A 19,187-nucleotide genomic window follows, 5' to 3' on the forward strand; every position below is an offset into this window, starting at 1 on the left:
CTTTCGGTACAAACCAGTCGACTTTATGTAAACAGTTTCGTTCTAAAACTTTAACACACTCGTATAAAATACACTAAAAAGTAATTTTAAAATTTTATGTAATATACATATTTATATATATTATACTCTTATTGTTACAAGTGTTTGAATAAACGCCGTTTACAACTGTGAAATCACATACAGTAGGATATACGAATAGCTGCTACTATTATTAAAATGCAAACAATTTATAGCTTATGAAAAACACGTCTTCTTTACGCTAAAGCCACTTCTAACATCATATATGTTAGTCATCTATATAATATATTATTATATTGTATAAAGACATTCATCATCGTATCAGAAATCCAGTTTTGTCTTAAATACATATAATAATATAATAATGACAGCGGTAGGTACCTATATACATAATATTAACCAACAAGTATACATTTAACATTTTTACTGCAGCATTGAATAGCCTACCATTAAAACCTATATCCAAGAACCAAATTTTTATAAATAACACATTATTCATTTACAATTTATTCAATTGTCAGGTTTATTTTAACGTTAGATTTTAATTATGTAGGTACTAACAAACTTTTTTTTAAATCTTGAATTATTACTTTTTTACATAGTATGATTTTCTACTGTAATAAATTATTTCGTTGGTACAATTTTAAATAAACTTAAAAACAAAACTCCAGGAATTCAGTAATTTTCCTATACGACTATACCTGAACTGAATATAACTTTCGAATCAATAAAATAAACAATGAAAAACCGAATAGTACATGATGCGCATGAACTATGAATGTTTAATGGTAATAATAATGTATTCAACATTTATTAAGACATTAATTCATATATCTTAATACGAATACTGCAATTTTAAATAATTTTAATTTTTACATATCTATCTATACTGAGTACTCACGTCAATATGAGTCAATTATATGTATATATATATATATATATATTATATAGGTCCAGTACTGATTATTTTGATATATTATTATTATATGGTCGTGTTCGGTAGTAGTCAATATGTGCCATGTGCTTAGGTATAGACACACGACATCTTACAGCTCGGGGCAAACAATATTAATATTATAACATCGTGCAGGTATACGTTGGTATCCATACCCATTACTTCGTATACTATTATAAATCGCTTCAGGTGATATATTATATTCGTCAAACTATAATAACGCTACTTATTATACATATATATATATATATATATATATATATATATATATATATATATAAATAAGGGCGCGATATGCCTATGAAATAAATCCGACTTACGAAGGTACATTAAAATTGTATTTGGATAAAACTCGTGTAAAATACACAAACACGCGTCGAAGACGGTTTATATATACATCCCGAAACGTATAATGTATATACATAATAATATGCTTCTTATTATTATAATACTAATACTGAATTCGGCGGCAGTATATATATATATATATGACCGAAATTCCATGTTTACAATAATGCGCGGTATTAAAATACACGTACCGTATTATATACGTGTTTGAGTTGTTTGTATACATATATCGTGAACTTTGAATAAGACAAATATTCACGACCGGCTTTTATATACCAGCTATATACACCACGTATATTATGTATATTATATACCTACGACGTATATAACCAATACGTTCTCCGCTTTTCGCGGGTCGATCAAAGGCAATGTTGCGGAACTAGAAACCGCTGCCGCCGCCATCGTCATCGCGGTGGCTAGTGTAATAAATTAAATTAAAAGAGGATAATAAAAAATAAAAGTAAAAACCAGACCAGCTCGGTGGTGTGGTGTATATATAGAGGTATTATCATCGCGTATCGATTTGGGATATCAAAGCGATAATAATATATTGTGTATACAGACGGACCTGTGCAGAGCAGACGCGGAATGTAGTAAGCTATGTACATATATTAATAATAATACTATACTTGAATATAGTTGCTAGCTCGGCCGCCGCGGTATAAAACCATAGGTATACTATGACCAGTGACCACGTGTCCACGTTTCACGCGAGGCGCGAGACGCGTCATCAGTGAAGTCCGTTTACAACAAATTGTCTTCGGCTGCAGTCACCGTGTTCCATCGGATATATTATATAATAATAAGAGAATCGCTGCAAACCCTCGACGAATGTCTTTACGTGTATAGGTTAAACCGGCCATACTCGACCTATTTTTTATTTGGGCCACATATGAATTTTTGAAATATTACGCGGGCCCAAAATTCCAAATCGTTATAATTTAGTTGTTTATCGATGAAGAGATTATAAAAAGATAAAAATTATAGTAGAAATACTAAAAAGATGACCGTCCCCTTATCGCAATCACGTTAATTGCACACGGCTTGTCATCTCGAACACAATTATTTGAAGTTGAAAAGTTGAAAATCATTTTGAAATAGTATTCTTTTACGTATCGGCTCAATAAGCTTCTGAGCCACATAAAAAATTCGGCGGGCTACAGGATTTGTAAGGCTTAGGTAAACTAAACGATCGGAATTATTATGCAATCGTCATTGACCACTCAGACTTCAACCAGTCTACCACCCCGTCACACAATTTATATACCTATATTACCTATAAATAGAGAATTCTCGTCGACGTGGCATTTATATACATATATGTATATAGTTTTCGCCTCCGAAGGGCGAAGACGGGTTGTCATATTTTATACACCTGCAGTATATATTTTGTACTTCTGCAATGTTGTAACAAGTGACAACCCACATACGGGTTGTGACTTGTGGAGTCCAACCACCTTACAACAATTTAAAACTTTCAGTCAACAATTGTCAGTTCCAATATATTTATAATTTATTCGATATTTCAAAACTCAGGATTTTTAAATTTAGTTGCCAATTTTAAAGATTTAAATTTTAAACCAATATACGTACAGTGTATAGCTTATATAGCTTATAGCTTGTAACTGAATCCGATCGTATATAGGTAATACCTACAATAAATAAATATCGATCCATATTGTTGCTATATATGATTCGATTACTTTTTTTTTAATGAATTACGATGTATGCTATAAACGTGATGATTACAATTAAATATGGTATAAGTGTATAATTATATAATTATATTTCGTTTTCGATATTTTGTCGTTTGACAATTTTCGAATATATGATTACCAAAGTTTCAAAATTAAAACTTGTATACCTACAGTGCCTACTACATCACAAAACTATAACTATTATGTACCTAAAGGAAACATATTTTTAAGATAAATTAACAGTCGATCCCATATCGTAAACATACAATTTAATTTATATATTTTGACTACATTTAATCTAAATCCATGTACAACAGCAAGCTATAGCTATTTAACTCGACTGACAGATAGTGGACTGTACACGATATAAGAATAATCACACAAAGGCATGAGTTTTGTTTGAAAATTATGAATTTACTTTGTATTAGTCGGCAACAAAAAGTAAATACATATATACATGTATATATGAGATAACTTATAAGTATTTTAAGTTTAGACAAGCGGAGTAATGGACAAACATTTTGAGGGGTAACCCCGTAACACTCCACTCCGACAATCAAAACTTTGAATACTTATAACTCATAAACTACTCGTCCAAAATTCGATTTTTACGTATCAAAATACTTAGAAAAATATTCTGCTTTGGAATATGAAATTAAAACTCTAGGTTGTCATTCAAACAAGTAAAAAACTTAAAAAATTATAAGGATAAAAAATATTAAAAAACATATTTTTTTTAATAAAAACGTTGTTTTTTTAACAACATAAAACTTTGTAAAAAAATATTTTCAAAAACATTGGTACTTTTTGAAATAATGAGTGGTTCATGATAAAAAAAATCACCCTGTATAGGGATAAATAATAATATATTCTCAATCTCAGCGGTCACCGCGATGTATATATAAGCGGTAATAGTTGTTATTAGTTGTTTTATGCCCATATATACACGTTTAAAAAGGACGAGTGTACACATACACGCATATATTATTATTATATTATGCATAATATAAAACCCGCAGTTTTTTACGTAACAAAAGCACAGTGATTACGCATATTGAATCGACTGAACAATTGTTTCTTCCCGGATACTTCGACACCCTTATCCAGTCCTATACGTCATTATGCTCGTTCGTTTTTGATCCCGTCGCAAAGCACTATATAATATTATGAAGATATGCATACGCGTGAGAGGAAATGCCCGTGGCGAAATTTCACGAACTGTAACGGACTGCATACGATTATACGGTTAATATTTAAAAAATATATATTACAACAACAACAACAAATTAACGACAAAACTAGGCATTTGGTTAGGTACTTATATTGTGTTCGTATATGACATATTTTACTGTGTATGCATTATGCTGCAGCCAAATTTGTAAAAATGTATCGAACGATAATGATGGGGAGTCGTTCAAAAACAATATCGACCGAGAATCACCAATTCCAGTTTGATTGTTTCTTTCGATATCATACTAATATACAGTTGTGTCACTTTAATAGATATTTTATAAACATATTAGAGTGGTCGTGGTATGGCGTGCATATATACTCGTATAAACAGTGTAAGCGTTACTTACAATTTAAGTTGTAACCGTTCAACAATATAATTTCAAAATTCAATAATTAAATTCTTGATGACAAGCCGATTATCACTGTAATACTTGATAAAATGCCTCCTGACCCCGCACACACACTCAAAAAGTTCAACAACGCATTTTCTATAAATATGATAAATATACGTCGACGAGACAGCGTGTGGCGATTCCAATTACCTTTCCTATTTTGTATATGGGACTATATTACAGTTTATACTTTTATAGTATAAAAATAATTGCATTGGAATTAGTATATGGAAACTTATAAGATGGTAGTACTGACGTATATGCAATTTTCAAAAGCATTAAATGACCAACCAACATAATTTTAATTGACATAATTTTATTTATTTTACCATTGATTATAAAATCAATGATTTTACTTATTTTGTTGGTATACGGCAATGTACTACTGCAGGGACTGTCATCAACCAGTGACTATGGCTTTTATAATTTTTGTTTATAAAAAATGTTATATGATGCAGTTACGTAATTTTTGTAAACAAAAACCATAAAATAAATTTTCAGCTTTTTAGGGATACCTACTAAAAATGAATTATAAGTATGGGTAGGTAAAATTTTTGACTGCTTAGTGCTTATACCACTGATAATTCCACACCACGCCACTGAGTGGTCTCAAACACCCATTTGAGTCATTTGACACACATTTATCCGATCTAAGTAACTATATTATTATGTAGGACATCCGGATAAATTATCAAACGTATGGATAGGTACTTAAATTGTATATGATTTCAACTTTCAAGCGACAATATCTATAATTAACATTATGCATCAATATCGCGGCATCGACGGTAAGTGCCCAATAACAATAACAATAAATAAAACTCAACTGTACACCTATATATCAGACTCCAGTATATAAATGTGTTATGTTTAATGTTCACTTGAAATTTTTTTCTTTTTATCAATGTTATAACATAAAACAATAAACTGTGTCGATGAAAAACTGTAATCTGTATTCTGTATACACAGTACACACACGTTTTTTTTTTTAAGATTCCGTAACCGTTTTTCTTTAAACCGTCGAAACGAATAAAAACAATATAACAAAAATAATAATACTCTCTCCCGATAATGTACGTTAATTTGTTTTTCTTGTTTTAGTATCGATACAATAAGTATAATCGTATAATACCTATACAACACAAACTTCCACAGCCGGCGCCCGTGCACATATCTATATAGGTACCTATTAGGTACATTAAAATGAATTATACCCTATACTAGTAAATGCGTGTGATGAGCAAACATATCAGGTTAAGTTTAGCGTAACTAGTCGGTGCTTTTGGTGAGAGCCACTGCTTCCAAAATGCTAAAAACGAATTACATGTTTTATTTTATTTATTAAAATATTATATTATATTATTATTATTGTATATGTCTGTTTTATCAATCGTTAATTATATAGTAAAAACAGTAGGCACATTATGTTAATGAGATGATTATAATTATATCTATACGAATAATCAATCTATATAAGTCTATTTAAATATAGAATATAATAAAAAAAATTGTTATGCATAAAAAAGAAATAATTTAATGTTTTTAACTAGTTATATCGAGGATTCTCTAAACTTATACAACTAGCATATTACATTCGCTACTGATCTCTGTGCATCGTAATTTTTCAGTCCGTTATATTATTTTTATTTTTACCGTAATATAAAATAAATTACGCAGTTTTTTTCTGTTTTATTTTATAAACTAGTTCTGCTCTACTAAAAATCGTTAATTACCCGCCCTCTAACCTCTTTTGAAAAAGGTTGCTACCATTTAGCAATAAACTGCGCGGTAGTCTACTAATTATCAACTAACTATAATTTATACGTAATAAATAATAACTAATAACTAATAACTAATAGTTACAAATAGCTCGATATAATAAATCATGCAACCCGCGGCTACACTCCAATTAAAATTATGAACAAGCAAAAGATACAATAAGTCATTAATTCTAATGCATAAACAAATTCTGTTTATATCGATATGTTTGCAAGGAATAGACTGAGCTTAAATTGCAAAAACTGACTTAAATTAATTAATTTAATTCATCAGCAGAGCAATTTTCTTGAACTAAAAATTTTAAATTTATCGATATGCCAAATTATCACTTTGTGATATTGATATACATGAAAATAACATGGAATCAGTACCAAATATTCTAAAAAAATAACTAACTATTTTAATCAAATTTTCAAAAATTCAAAACTTCCCACTTCAGTTTTAAAATTTTATCATAAAACAAATTTAAAAAATTATACCTAAAACTGAATTTCTTTGTAAATATAAGTTATTCTCAGCAGTGCAGTGCTGTATTTAGGGGATTGGCGGGGAGGTTCTCTCCCCGAAATGTATGGTTGGTACGGGCGTAACTAATAAGAATTTAAGAGGAAGTATTGAAATAATAATTATTTTTTGTACCTCCCCCCGAAATTAATAAATAATTTCTATATTTGCCCCTCACTCTCAAAATATAAAATTGAATCTGCCGAAGTCAGATTCATTTCGGGCTATTATAAAATTCCTAGAAAATTTCTATATTCTATCTAGGAAACATTAGTCTTTCGTAATTTACATCCTACAATATCGTACATAACAATAATACGACAACTATTCACTTCAGCTGCCTCTACCTCTTTTTTAGCTTTATCCTGCATCAGTGATATCTAAAATTAAATTCACTTTGTGAAAGAGGGAAAAAATGAGTCCTTGAAATTAAAAAACTAACCCTGCAGTGCACGATTACGAACATGTATATGGATTATGAATGTAAAATATACTATATATGTATACTGTAATAGCAAGCCAGCTTTAGCTATTTCCAGTATTTCCATACTTATACATTTTGTCTTAAATATTGTGAACTGCCAGCAAAATGCACCCTCCGTCTGAAAGCCACCCATCAAATTACAAAGAATTTCAAGTGGGTATTCAAAAAAATGTAACCCCGGAAAAACCAATTTCTTCTTCTTCAAAAAAAAAAAAAAAAACCGAGCAAAACACAATGAAGCCATAAATATTATATTAAATTTAGTTCCAGAAACCAACCAAAACCCTAAGATAAAACAAAACGATTTTGGAGGATTGTAGGAATCGTCTTCTCTAAAAAAAAAACAGTTTGTATCCAAAACGTACATAATTACCTACCTAAGATTCCTAAAATCGTAGCTCAGTAATCTAAAAATTGTATAGTATTGTAAATTTAAAAAGCATTCCCTACTTATCATCCTTAAACGAATCTTATGGTTATAATTGTTTTTAGACCATTTTATAAATTTAGAAAATTATTATCGTTTCACCGCCACGGACGAGTGCTCATTTCGATTAAACATTTCTTACGCAGCGCGTTCAACAGTAATAATTTAACGCGTGCCGAACCTATTCCGATAAAAATTACATTAGAAGGACTAGTGATCACCATCCTTTCATATCGTTTCCGGTGTCGTCAGCAGCCACGTTCATATAACACACGATACACAATATTATAATATTATATGAATATCAAATACACCGAAGCAATGCTGTGTGAGGCACGTACCGGTTATTTGTACGATCCTGGGATTCACTTTCGGTATCGCACGTATACATTACAATATTATTAAAATATATTATATTTACAATACTGTAATGATAATATTATGTGTCTCGGTCACTTGCTATCTCGTCGCGAATGACCTCCGCGCGAGTCTCCCGCCTAGGATGACTCACAACAATATTAAAAATCTCCTTAACTGATGGAACATCGGAAATCTCCGAAAGGTATACCTATAGGTGCATCAGCAGATGCTATATATTTTGTATCTACACCGCTAGCAGCAGCAGCATCAGTTGATTCGGTATTCGGCGACCCGCGCGTAATAATTCTCGTAGCTCGTGAATAATAATAATAATAATAGTAATAATAAATACCACTCCAATGCCGTCCAAGGACGGAAGACCTTTAAATCAAAACGTCACATAAATATACGGATTTACATGTTAAGAGGAGAAAAAACGGCAAACCATATTATATACTCGTACGCCTGGTGTCTAGCAACGGTGGAGAGTACCGAGATGAGTCTTGGAATGTCGTACCTACGCACAATACTGGTGATTAATTGTCTACTTGGCGACCTAATGGATTTTATTAATTGCCGCCTCTCCACCCGCCTGCCACCGTCACACCACTACAACACACGCGCCCACCACACGCGTGTTGCCGCCGATATATTTGTTCCCACCATAATAATATTATTATACTAATTAGTATTAGCCAATACACTTAGGAATAATATATTATACTTTCCCATATTATAATATATATATATACACATATGATATACAACTAATATAATATAATACTATTGTCGTTTATACCATATACATATATATAATATATTATACAACTGATGGTGGTGATGGTGTCAAACAGGTTCCCGAAACACAACATTATATAATATTATATCCTATATGCGTAGGTACTCTATCCGTATCACTTTATGCATTATAATATTAGGTACATATACCGTGCGGATAAACACCTATGTATATATATATTAAATTGAACAGAAATAACACATAAAAAACCGTTCAGACTCCATTATTGTTGGGAGTCTCGCGTGTGGCCGAGAACGGATGCGTATAATTATTTTATATATTAGACATCAATACATCATCAGTCATCATGACGTACTCACGTCGATCCTTTATAACAATAATAATCATTGTAATCTGAACCAAACGACGGCGCTTTGCGTTTTCCCGTTTTACGATTACTACTACTTCTTCTACTACTACTATTACTACAGTACTACTACTACTTTTTTTTAATCTTATTATCGCCAAACTTAGGGGAGAACTGCCTTAGCTTTGCTTTTCCCGTCGAGCCACTATCTTTTATTTCCATCACAATTAACTTTATACACAAACACATTTCCCTAATACTAAACATTCAATTATACATAATATATATATATATATAATCCTCCAACGATATTTTTTTAATTTTTTTTTAATGAATTCTGAAGAAGAATCTAGTGGGGTCCTCACACCAGGCTTGCAGAAAAACTGTTAGCGACCAAGCCAGGAATGACGAAAAGTAATGGGCCACTTCCTATATCAGTAGAGGGCTGGCTCAAAAGAATGGAAGATTCTAAAAAAATGATGGAGGGAGAATACTTTGATCGCGTGAATTCAATACGATGTTGGAGCAGGTTAGGGCAGCCAGAACTGTGCCGAAACTAGTCGAAACGGCAGTAGCCGAAGCAATGGACGCGCACAGAATAGATATGCTATTGAGGCACTCAAAGAGCGACTTGAAGCTACATCACAGTGGATGAAACTCTTAGTAGGGAAAGAATCAGGCAATAGTGGTGTGGTGAAGTTGGACAAAGGTACGGAAAAAGGGAATGACAGGCTCTCAGAAGAAATTAAGGAAATAAAAAACTTACTGATCGAACAAGATCGTAAGATTAGCGAATTAACAGCGAGCGATACTAATAGACCAAGAGAGAATCAGATGACTAATGGCGGGGAGACAGCTACTTTTGTTGAAGAACCCTGAACTAAAGTCCTAAAGAAAAAATCAAATAGAACAATAAAGAAAAAAGTACCAGCAGTGATAGTTAATGCAGGAACCATTATCTTATGTCGATGTGCTTAAAAGGGTCAGGGAGGAACCGACTCTGAAAGAATGGTCTGATGAGATTATGTCAATGCTTAAGACAGAAGCTGGCCACCTTCTGGTGGAATTGGATAGAAATTCTGGTAATGTCGAAAAAATAAATCCGCCATCATCCTAGAACAGACAATAAATGTTGGTGTTTTTGGCCTGGATGAAGTAAAAACATCTGAAGAGGTTGAGCAAGCAATCACCTCGGCTTTCCCAAACGAGCCCGTGAGCAACTACTACTACTACAACTACTACTAGTTACTGCTACTACTAGAGATATTACTACAACTTTAAGCTTTGGTACAAAGGACCAGTTTCCGTCGATGACATCGTCATTATTGTCGATCGAATTTCTAATTTCCGTCAAGTAACAATTTGTTACTTTTATATGAAGTGTAAAATCGTAATTAGAGTATTACAAATTATGATATAAACTCTCCCGGCTGGTGGCCAGGCACTAGGCATGTACTTACCCAACTCGCGAATAGACGGTAACTGCTGCCAACACGTAATCAAACTGCATGAACCGGAAACGCCGTGGCATTTGCACGTGACTCTAGACTTCTTGAGCACGGCCTGTATAAGATAAAATTTATATCAAAAACAAACAAAAATAAAATGCTAGAAATAAACATTGATAATACGTCACATTTTTTTAGAATATAAAGATATTTGATACTAAGAATGGATAATGAGTTTTTTAGGTATATTAAATATTATATTATTATATTCAATTTTATTAAACTAAACTATGTTTTTGATTTTTCTTATTATCATTATAATTTAATCTTTTTTACTTATCTACCTAATTTATTGTCACTAAATAATAATTGCTCTTACTCTACGACACTAGTTTCTTACTCAGTGTAGAGTATATAGGTACTATATATAAAAAAAAGATCGTCTTCATATCTATAGACTATATAACATATTGAATATATTAAAATCTATATTTTAATCATAATAAAGAAAACATCTCAATTGCTATTTACTCCGAAAATTATAGTTCAAATAATATAGTACAATATTATTTAATATAAAAACAAACAGGACATATTTATTAAGTGTTAGTGATCAATGAATTTGAAAGACTTAAATGACGTCAACATGTATATTGTGAAGATTATTTATAATTTGTCCATTATGTACATTGTAACGTTTAGACATAATTCAACGTAGATAATATTTCAACTATATATATAATATACTTATGCACAATATCAAATTATCTTAGTATCTTACACAATATGCTTGTCAAATTTTTTTACATAAAATAAATTAAATAAAGAAATAGCGAACAAAAACCAACGACACATAAGCATCGATGAATCATACTTTTTTTTAGATAGTTGAACTAAGCTCATTAAAATGTACAAACAAGAATTATCATTCAAATGAAATATGCGAAATTGCAAGTTAGTTTTTGTTCAATAAATATACAAATTAAATTCTGCAATATACTACATATGCTTTATTTTATTTTTATATATATAACTGTCCAATTAAGCGAAAATAATTATCTGAAAAACCGTTCATAGAAACACTGCAGAACAGCTCCAACATCGCGTGTTTTATACATTACCAAATTGTATTCTCGAATAAATTTATAAATAACTTAGTTTTGTAGGTTGTATGAATAATTTACTAAAATTATCTGTTAAAAAGCAAAATTTAACTAGAATAGATTGATTATAATATATGTTCAGAAACACGAAGTCTAATACCTATTTTTAAGTTTTGATTACAAACAATATTTATTTTATTATTATTTTTTTTTTCGAATCCACTGAATGCATGACCTCTGCAACCGTAGATAGGTACCTACCTACAAGCCAATGACCACAGATTTCGGCCGTCTAAGCACATATGGAAAGTACCAATATTAAAAAGACAAATTGGTTAAAAATGATTAGACATAAAATACACCGCACACGTAATAATAGCTTGCCAGCTACCGCGGGATCTTTTTGAAAATTACCACATTGCATGCATTTAGTGTGGTAGCAATCTTACGGGGCCCTACCCAGTACACACGTGAGTGTGAGACTGTATAACTTGGGTAATAATAAATTATTATAATATGCAATTATATACGTGAGCGATATTCCTGCCCACTTCGCTTTTCTTGCGTTTAATAATACAGATGCGGTGTATTACTAATTATTATATTACAAGATGAACTCCTCACCCTTCTGCCAGCCTCGTTGTTGTGCAGGTTCATCAAGTTTCGACCTTGTTCCGGAGATCCCTTTTTCCACCGTTTTTCCTTCTCCTTAACGTCCAAAAACACTTTGGTGAATCTAAATACAACAAAAATAAATATTAACAATAGACATATTAATTATTTACCAGATAGTTTTGTACCTTATAAACTAGCGTTAAAATCACTAAGCATCATAGTATGTACCTATCAGTAACCACTAACCAGTTTTTTGTTTTAGACTTAAGACATCTATAATACAACGTGATTGTATATTTTGATTACATGTAGGTACGTAAAGATAATATTTTCTAAAATATATTCTATCATTACCAATAATGTATATACTCGTATTAAGATTATATATACATATCTTATTCAATACAAATCAAATTAATTTTTTTTCTTTATCCAATTATTTGAAGTCCGGTTTAACGTTTCATTATTCATGATATGAAATGTCATAAATAATTATTCAATATTTTGTTGTGTATTATTAATATACCCGTCATAGAATTTTTAAATTCAATAATATTCCTTGGTCAAGAATTATTCATAATTTGCCCATCTAATGTTTTCAAATTTGTATGTTAAATGATGGTTGTTTTCAGACTCAAAATTCATCTTGGTTTCTTGTATTTTACATCGCTTATGAGTTATGGGTTTAGTTATATAGTATAATAAGTTAAAATAAAATAACTAATCGTAATTTCAGTCAAAACTCAAAAGACATTATTTACCCATACGGAATAAAAAGAATTTGCCTACACGCGTAATATCTCATATTTCTAAATAACATATTATACCTATTATAGGTAGGTAATCTACATATTATTTGTGATTTAATAATATTATTAGACTGCGCGGAAACAGTTGTCTAAATGAATATTTCCCCCGACGTTGTATATTGTCAGGCAGTAACTTTTATTCTGTCCTATATGCGTATATACACAAGAATACAAGGTTGTATATATATAATATATATATATACGCGTACGCACGTCATATATATTATAAACGGTTAATAAATATTGTTAATCGCTTTCACAAAACACTTATTATAAGTAGTATTATCGTCGAGTGTTATAGATACAAAATTATGGATGACGATAATTAATCGCGGCATGGACCCAAATATTTTGTACATAGCTATAATTATTAAGTACACAAGTTATGAGGCTCGTCTTAGCACTTTTTTGACTGGCCCCGGCTATAATAAGTATTATTGACAACTATAATTTTGATTTAGGATATTTTGAATATTATGTACTTTTATAATACTGAAAAACGTAGATCTCCATTCCATCGTGGATTCCCAAAGTCTCGGCTTCATAATAGATATTATTATTAGCTATACATTTTTTTTTTAAATTACTGTAAAATTTTGAACCTATACCTATGTAGATGAGGACCGATTCTATAAAATAAATGGATTGTACTTTTAATAGGTTTTTAAAAAAAAAATTTTATTTAACACTTATTATTACTCGAAATAACCACGTCCGGACTACGTGGTTAATCATTACGGGGTATGAGCTAATTAATATTACAATAATATATAATATTTATATATAATTTATGTATTATTCCGGAAGCTAATCGAGCTGATACGTGGCTTTCTCACCGCAGTACAGTGTTCAATATAACTGCAACAGGAGGTCGCTGCAAGTCTTCATCGGCGTCGGCCGTAACACCAACGTTGCAGGAATATTATATCATATTATTATATTAAAAATTACCACAGGAATTTATATAGTATACCTAATACCAATGGGTGTAAATGCCGTGGCTGCGTTGGGACCTGTCCGTTTAATTGGTTTTAGACAACCCGCCCGAAAATTATATTATAATTACGAGGGTAATCACCACCATCACTACCAGTTATCGTATAAGTACTATACATTAACGATTAACCGGTGCCCCCATTAAGAAGCAATAGATCGGTCGTGCGTGTATTATAGGTACGCGGTGAAAACAATGGGTTCTCGCAGTCACGGTACACACCGTAGGAATTTTAATATTACGTGTGCTCTGAGGGAACATATATTTATTTTAACAGCTTCTAGTCCGCTATAAATCCATGACTCAATAAAAATAATAATAACAACAAAAACATTATATTATATTATATTATAAGTATAGACTACAAGAGGTTGTTGGTAGATCGTATAACATACATCAGCGTTAACAATAATAATAAATTATTAATATGTATGTACTATCGTCTATCGGTCGCAGTTCTAGTTTTTTTTTTTTTATTATTATTGTTATATATGAATATAGGACAAAATATCTAAAGACTGTTCGAATGTGGGGAAGTGGGCATGATGCGAACACTGTCCAGTTGCTGTGACGACTGTGAGGTGTCGTTAGAATTTGTTTAAAGGGTGTAGATGTAATAATAATAATATTATAATCAAAACTTACATTTAAAATCAGATTTTTTTTATTTACCATACATAAACATACTTCAGAATATAAAATTTTAAATGTGGTCAATCATTTGGAAAAAACTTAAAAACAATCAAGATAAAAATAGTTTAAAAATGTTCATGTTTTCCAACCCCTTAAAACTATTTGGTGACTATTCAGCGTTTAATGCTCATAAAAAATATTTGTGGTCTTGTGGAATTGCGATCAACATTTATTAATTTCATTAAAAACAATACTTATAAGAAACTTTTTTTAAATTTACAAATTTTAAGTTAGAATATTAAAAATGTTATGAACGATTAATAACAAAATATTTTCACAATTCTAACGAAATTCATACAAATTCTAACTTCTAACGCTCATAAAAAAGTTTTTTAGCGTTCACAATTGTTCCATTAATTCCTGTAATTACAAATAATGAGAATTCTTGTCTACAATTTTATACTTTTTGACCGACCAAAAGAATTTTTATCGACATTCTTAAAGAAAATAACTTTCGTTTTTAAAATACAATAAAATAAGAAAATACATTTTGCAAAAAAACAAGTTTTGTGTAAAAATTATTGTATCGCCTTCATGTTTTTTAATTGTTTTCCATTATTTTGTAAGTACTGGTAACTTTCAATTTTCACCAGTACCTATATGTTTACTATCAGGAACAACTCTCAAACTGTTTTCTTCTATAAAACATTACACATACATAAAACAAAAACACGTATTGTAAGATCAATATACACACATCACTCCGTTTAGAATTTTAAAATTAATCAATTTTTATACTTATTGAATGGAAATATAATAATAAAATTACACAACATGTATACCTTTCTATTGCAAATTAAAATACAATATGAGAAATTAGGAACTATATAGCAGTGAGTTTCCTATGTCTATTTTTAATTAAAACTTGTTTTGATTTTGTTCAAACTAAATGTATTACAATAAAGAAAGATGTCATAGCAACCATATAATAAAAAATTTTATACACACGCGTCTTTTATATATTTTAACACTTTTATAGGTTTTTTTTTAAATGCCTCCTTTTTATTGCATATTTTAATCATAACAACTATAAAGAGCTGCACAATATCACATATTATTATCGGCTATATAATAATATATTATGTATCCATTATAAAAAATAAAATAAAAATGTTAACATTTTATACTTTTGATGATGTTGTTTAAAACATTTGAAATGTTAGCATTTCTAAAAAACATTTGTAATAAGTGCGCCAATATTTAACATTATTTTCCTGTTTCTAAATTTTATATGCAATTTGATTATATTATATTTAAGCTGTTGGCATATGAAATATTTGGATGGATTAATTATTATACTGATTTATTTTGCGCAATTTATTTGATCCAGGCCCTTAAATGGAAGCAAATAGGATGGCAATCATGACTTCTTGAGAAAAAAAAAACACCAAACTGATTTAACGGAATATCACGATATTCATTATTTTACCTCTCGGCCCTCCATATACCAATAAATACTACAAGGAGGTGGCAGTGTGGCACAACACAGGATTTATATACATGTACATTGTATTACCATCAATATTGTATATTCCAATTTTGTATCACAATGCAATCATATACCTACCTAAATATGAAATCGGATGGCGGAGAATAACACCAGGGAGTGTTATACTAATGATAAAGTTGCGTATTTTAGATTCTGAACGAAGTGATGAATATATTGGTTTTGCAATGATGTGTTTTTTTTTTGTGTCTGTGTACAGCATAACTAGTCGAAATAATGCTTCAATTTCAAATTTTGGGGGTGGTTTCCGATGTAAAAGTTAATATCCTTGGTGCATTATAAAGTTCAAAAGTAAACATTTTCCAACTGTTTTCAAAAAAATCGAGAAAAACAAAAAAAAATGACAGAAAAACGGGAATTTTACGCAAAACCAGTTTTTGACCAAATCGATTTTTTTATATGGTTATAATTAAAAAACTAATCACTGTAAATACTTGAAATTTTCACCAAATGTTTATGTGATATCTTATGTCTCTTATGATGTACTTAGTGATATCTATATACAGTTTAATTTTCAAAAATTTTTGACTTTTTTTGAGTTATCTATACACACTGAAATTTGAGAATTTTTTTTGAAGTGTTGGCTAAAATATGTTGGATGACCAAAAAAACTTGAAAATTTAATACAAGATTCCTTATGAGTCGTTCTTATTGTAGCTAAAAAAAATCGTAAGTCACAATTTTTTTATAAGCGTTTATAGTTCAAATTTTTACGATATCTGTCAAAAACCCGAAAATTAACAAGTAATTTTGAAGTTCAATGATCATAAAATTTTTTGCGTTTATAACTAAAGATTAAAAATACAACACTAAGCTTTCCATAAGTTTTCCTTCAAGTAGCTATAGAGAAAACTCGAAGCATCATTATAAGAAAAATTTTAAGTGCGATTGAATTTTAAATGTTTACGAAATAGCGTAATGATAACGATTTATCCTCAAACCAGGTATATGTATATCTTTGATAATATAAGGTATTATGAATTATGATAACTACATGCAATGTTTTTGGAAAAATTGATTAACCATGCCTTATGCAAAATGCGTCTTAATTGAAAAATAAAATATTTGTTTCAAAATAGAATATATGGCAATATTTAAATGTAATATATCATCCTAGACTGACAAATCATCTCCGTTCAGAATCGTTTTTCATATACAATGATAACTATCATTGCATTCAAATTTAACCTACCCTAGTCAGAGGTCCACCCCACCACCTATATAATGTACAGCAGAGCGACATCCACTTACCCGCTTTTTTTTTCTTTCGCTTTATTCATGGAGGATCGTTGTTTATTGTTCCGTAATAGGTACGCGTATTGTAACATTTGATATTTATTAAATTCAAATAAATAATACACATTCAAATTCAAAATTCATATGTACAATTTGTGAACAAGCACAAGCTTCAGATTAACCATTAATAATTTATTTTCTATTTTAATAAATTTTTATTGCACTTTCCTCCAAAAACTCAAACCAGTTTCACGTGTCAGACAAAAAATGTTCTTGCGCGTCGCGTAAAGTAGTTTTTTCGGCTAACTCATCGGAAATGTTTACCTGGTTATTTATATTTTCAGAAACGGGAACAGTGAAAAAACACAACTATAAAGTGTTTCATACCTACGTTGAATAATGTTTTTTTACGACCTCCTGTCTACGTTATCACTTTACACTTTTTGGTGGACAACAATTTTTCGGGTAATCGAACGATTTTTTTTTTGTCTCGTTACAAACATGAAAAAATAAATTTATAATAAGTAAGTAGGTAGGTGTTATAACTTCTGAATAATATATACATACTTGCTTTACATTAAAATAAAAGTAATAAATTATAAGGCATTGACATTTTACATCATTATTTACTTTTAATTTGTTAATGCTTACCTACACAATTTAAAATCTTTTAGGAAATATAATAAATTATTGCAACAACCATCATTTCACAACCTTAGATATTTTAATTATTTATTTATAAGTTTTAAGGAATATTCTATACGTGCCATGTTATAACAATATAAATTTAACTAGTTGTAAAATAATTATGTATCTGGTCATATTTATTAATTTACAGTCATAATTTTCATATTGTCAACTATTGAATCTCATTCAATCATACATGAACGAGTACATTAAATATTGAAGTAATTTGTCAAATCAAAACCAAATTGTACCAGTAGTTATAGGATACTCGCATGTAAACGAAATATATACTAAAATGCTTAATGTATATTGTATAATATTTTATATAAAAACATTTTGATGTAACATATAAATAATACATTTTAATAGAATAATCATACATTAATCTACAATCATTATATTATGGTTTAGCTCAATGTTCATATAAATTTAAAAGAAAAGTGAGAAATCAACATTTGATCATTATATTTTAAACTAAATGTCCTGAAATCCATTTGGAAAATATGAAAGATACAAAATAATTTTTCAACCATTAAACAAATTCGATAAGGATCATATATTTTTAAAAAAAAAACGAAGAAATTCCATATCATACTGAACATTTCATACAACTATATAAGGAATAAGGAATAACAATGGCACAAGTATTTATATATATATATATACGAGAACGAGAGTTTACAACTGTCATCCCATGGTGGTCTAAGAGCTTAGATTTATAATGACTTTCATGACTGCCAATCTGTCATTCAAAAATGTGCCTGATCGATCTGACATATCGCATTTCATTGT

At 30.0% G+C, this 19,187-nt stretch overlaps 1 protein-coding gene across 1 annotated transcript in view; it reads right to left on the minus strand.

The window, feature by feature from the left end:
* The window catches only part of LOC107169996 (protein Wnt-5b-like), a 66,260-nt gene that overhangs the window by 9,750 nt on the left and 37,323 nt on the right, over positions 1–19,187 (minus strand). The window contains exons 4-5 of the mRNA XM_015519975.2: positions 12,479–12,590; positions 10,764–10,866 (exon numbers count right to left, since the gene is read on the minus strand). Coding sequence (XP_015375461.1) covers positions 10,764–10,866; positions 12,479–12,590 — 215 coding nt within the window. The remainder of the gene's footprint in view (positions 1–10,763; positions 10,867–12,478; positions 12,591–19,187) is intronic.

This window comes from Diuraphis noxia, unplaced genomic scaffold, assembly GCF_037042655.1.
Source record: "Diuraphis noxia isolate RWA-SAM2 unplaced genomic scaffold, SU_Dnox_SAM2 contig0002, whole genome shotgun sequence".
NCBI lineage: Eukaryota > Metazoa > Arthropoda > Insecta > Hemiptera > Aphididae > Diuraphis > Diuraphis noxia.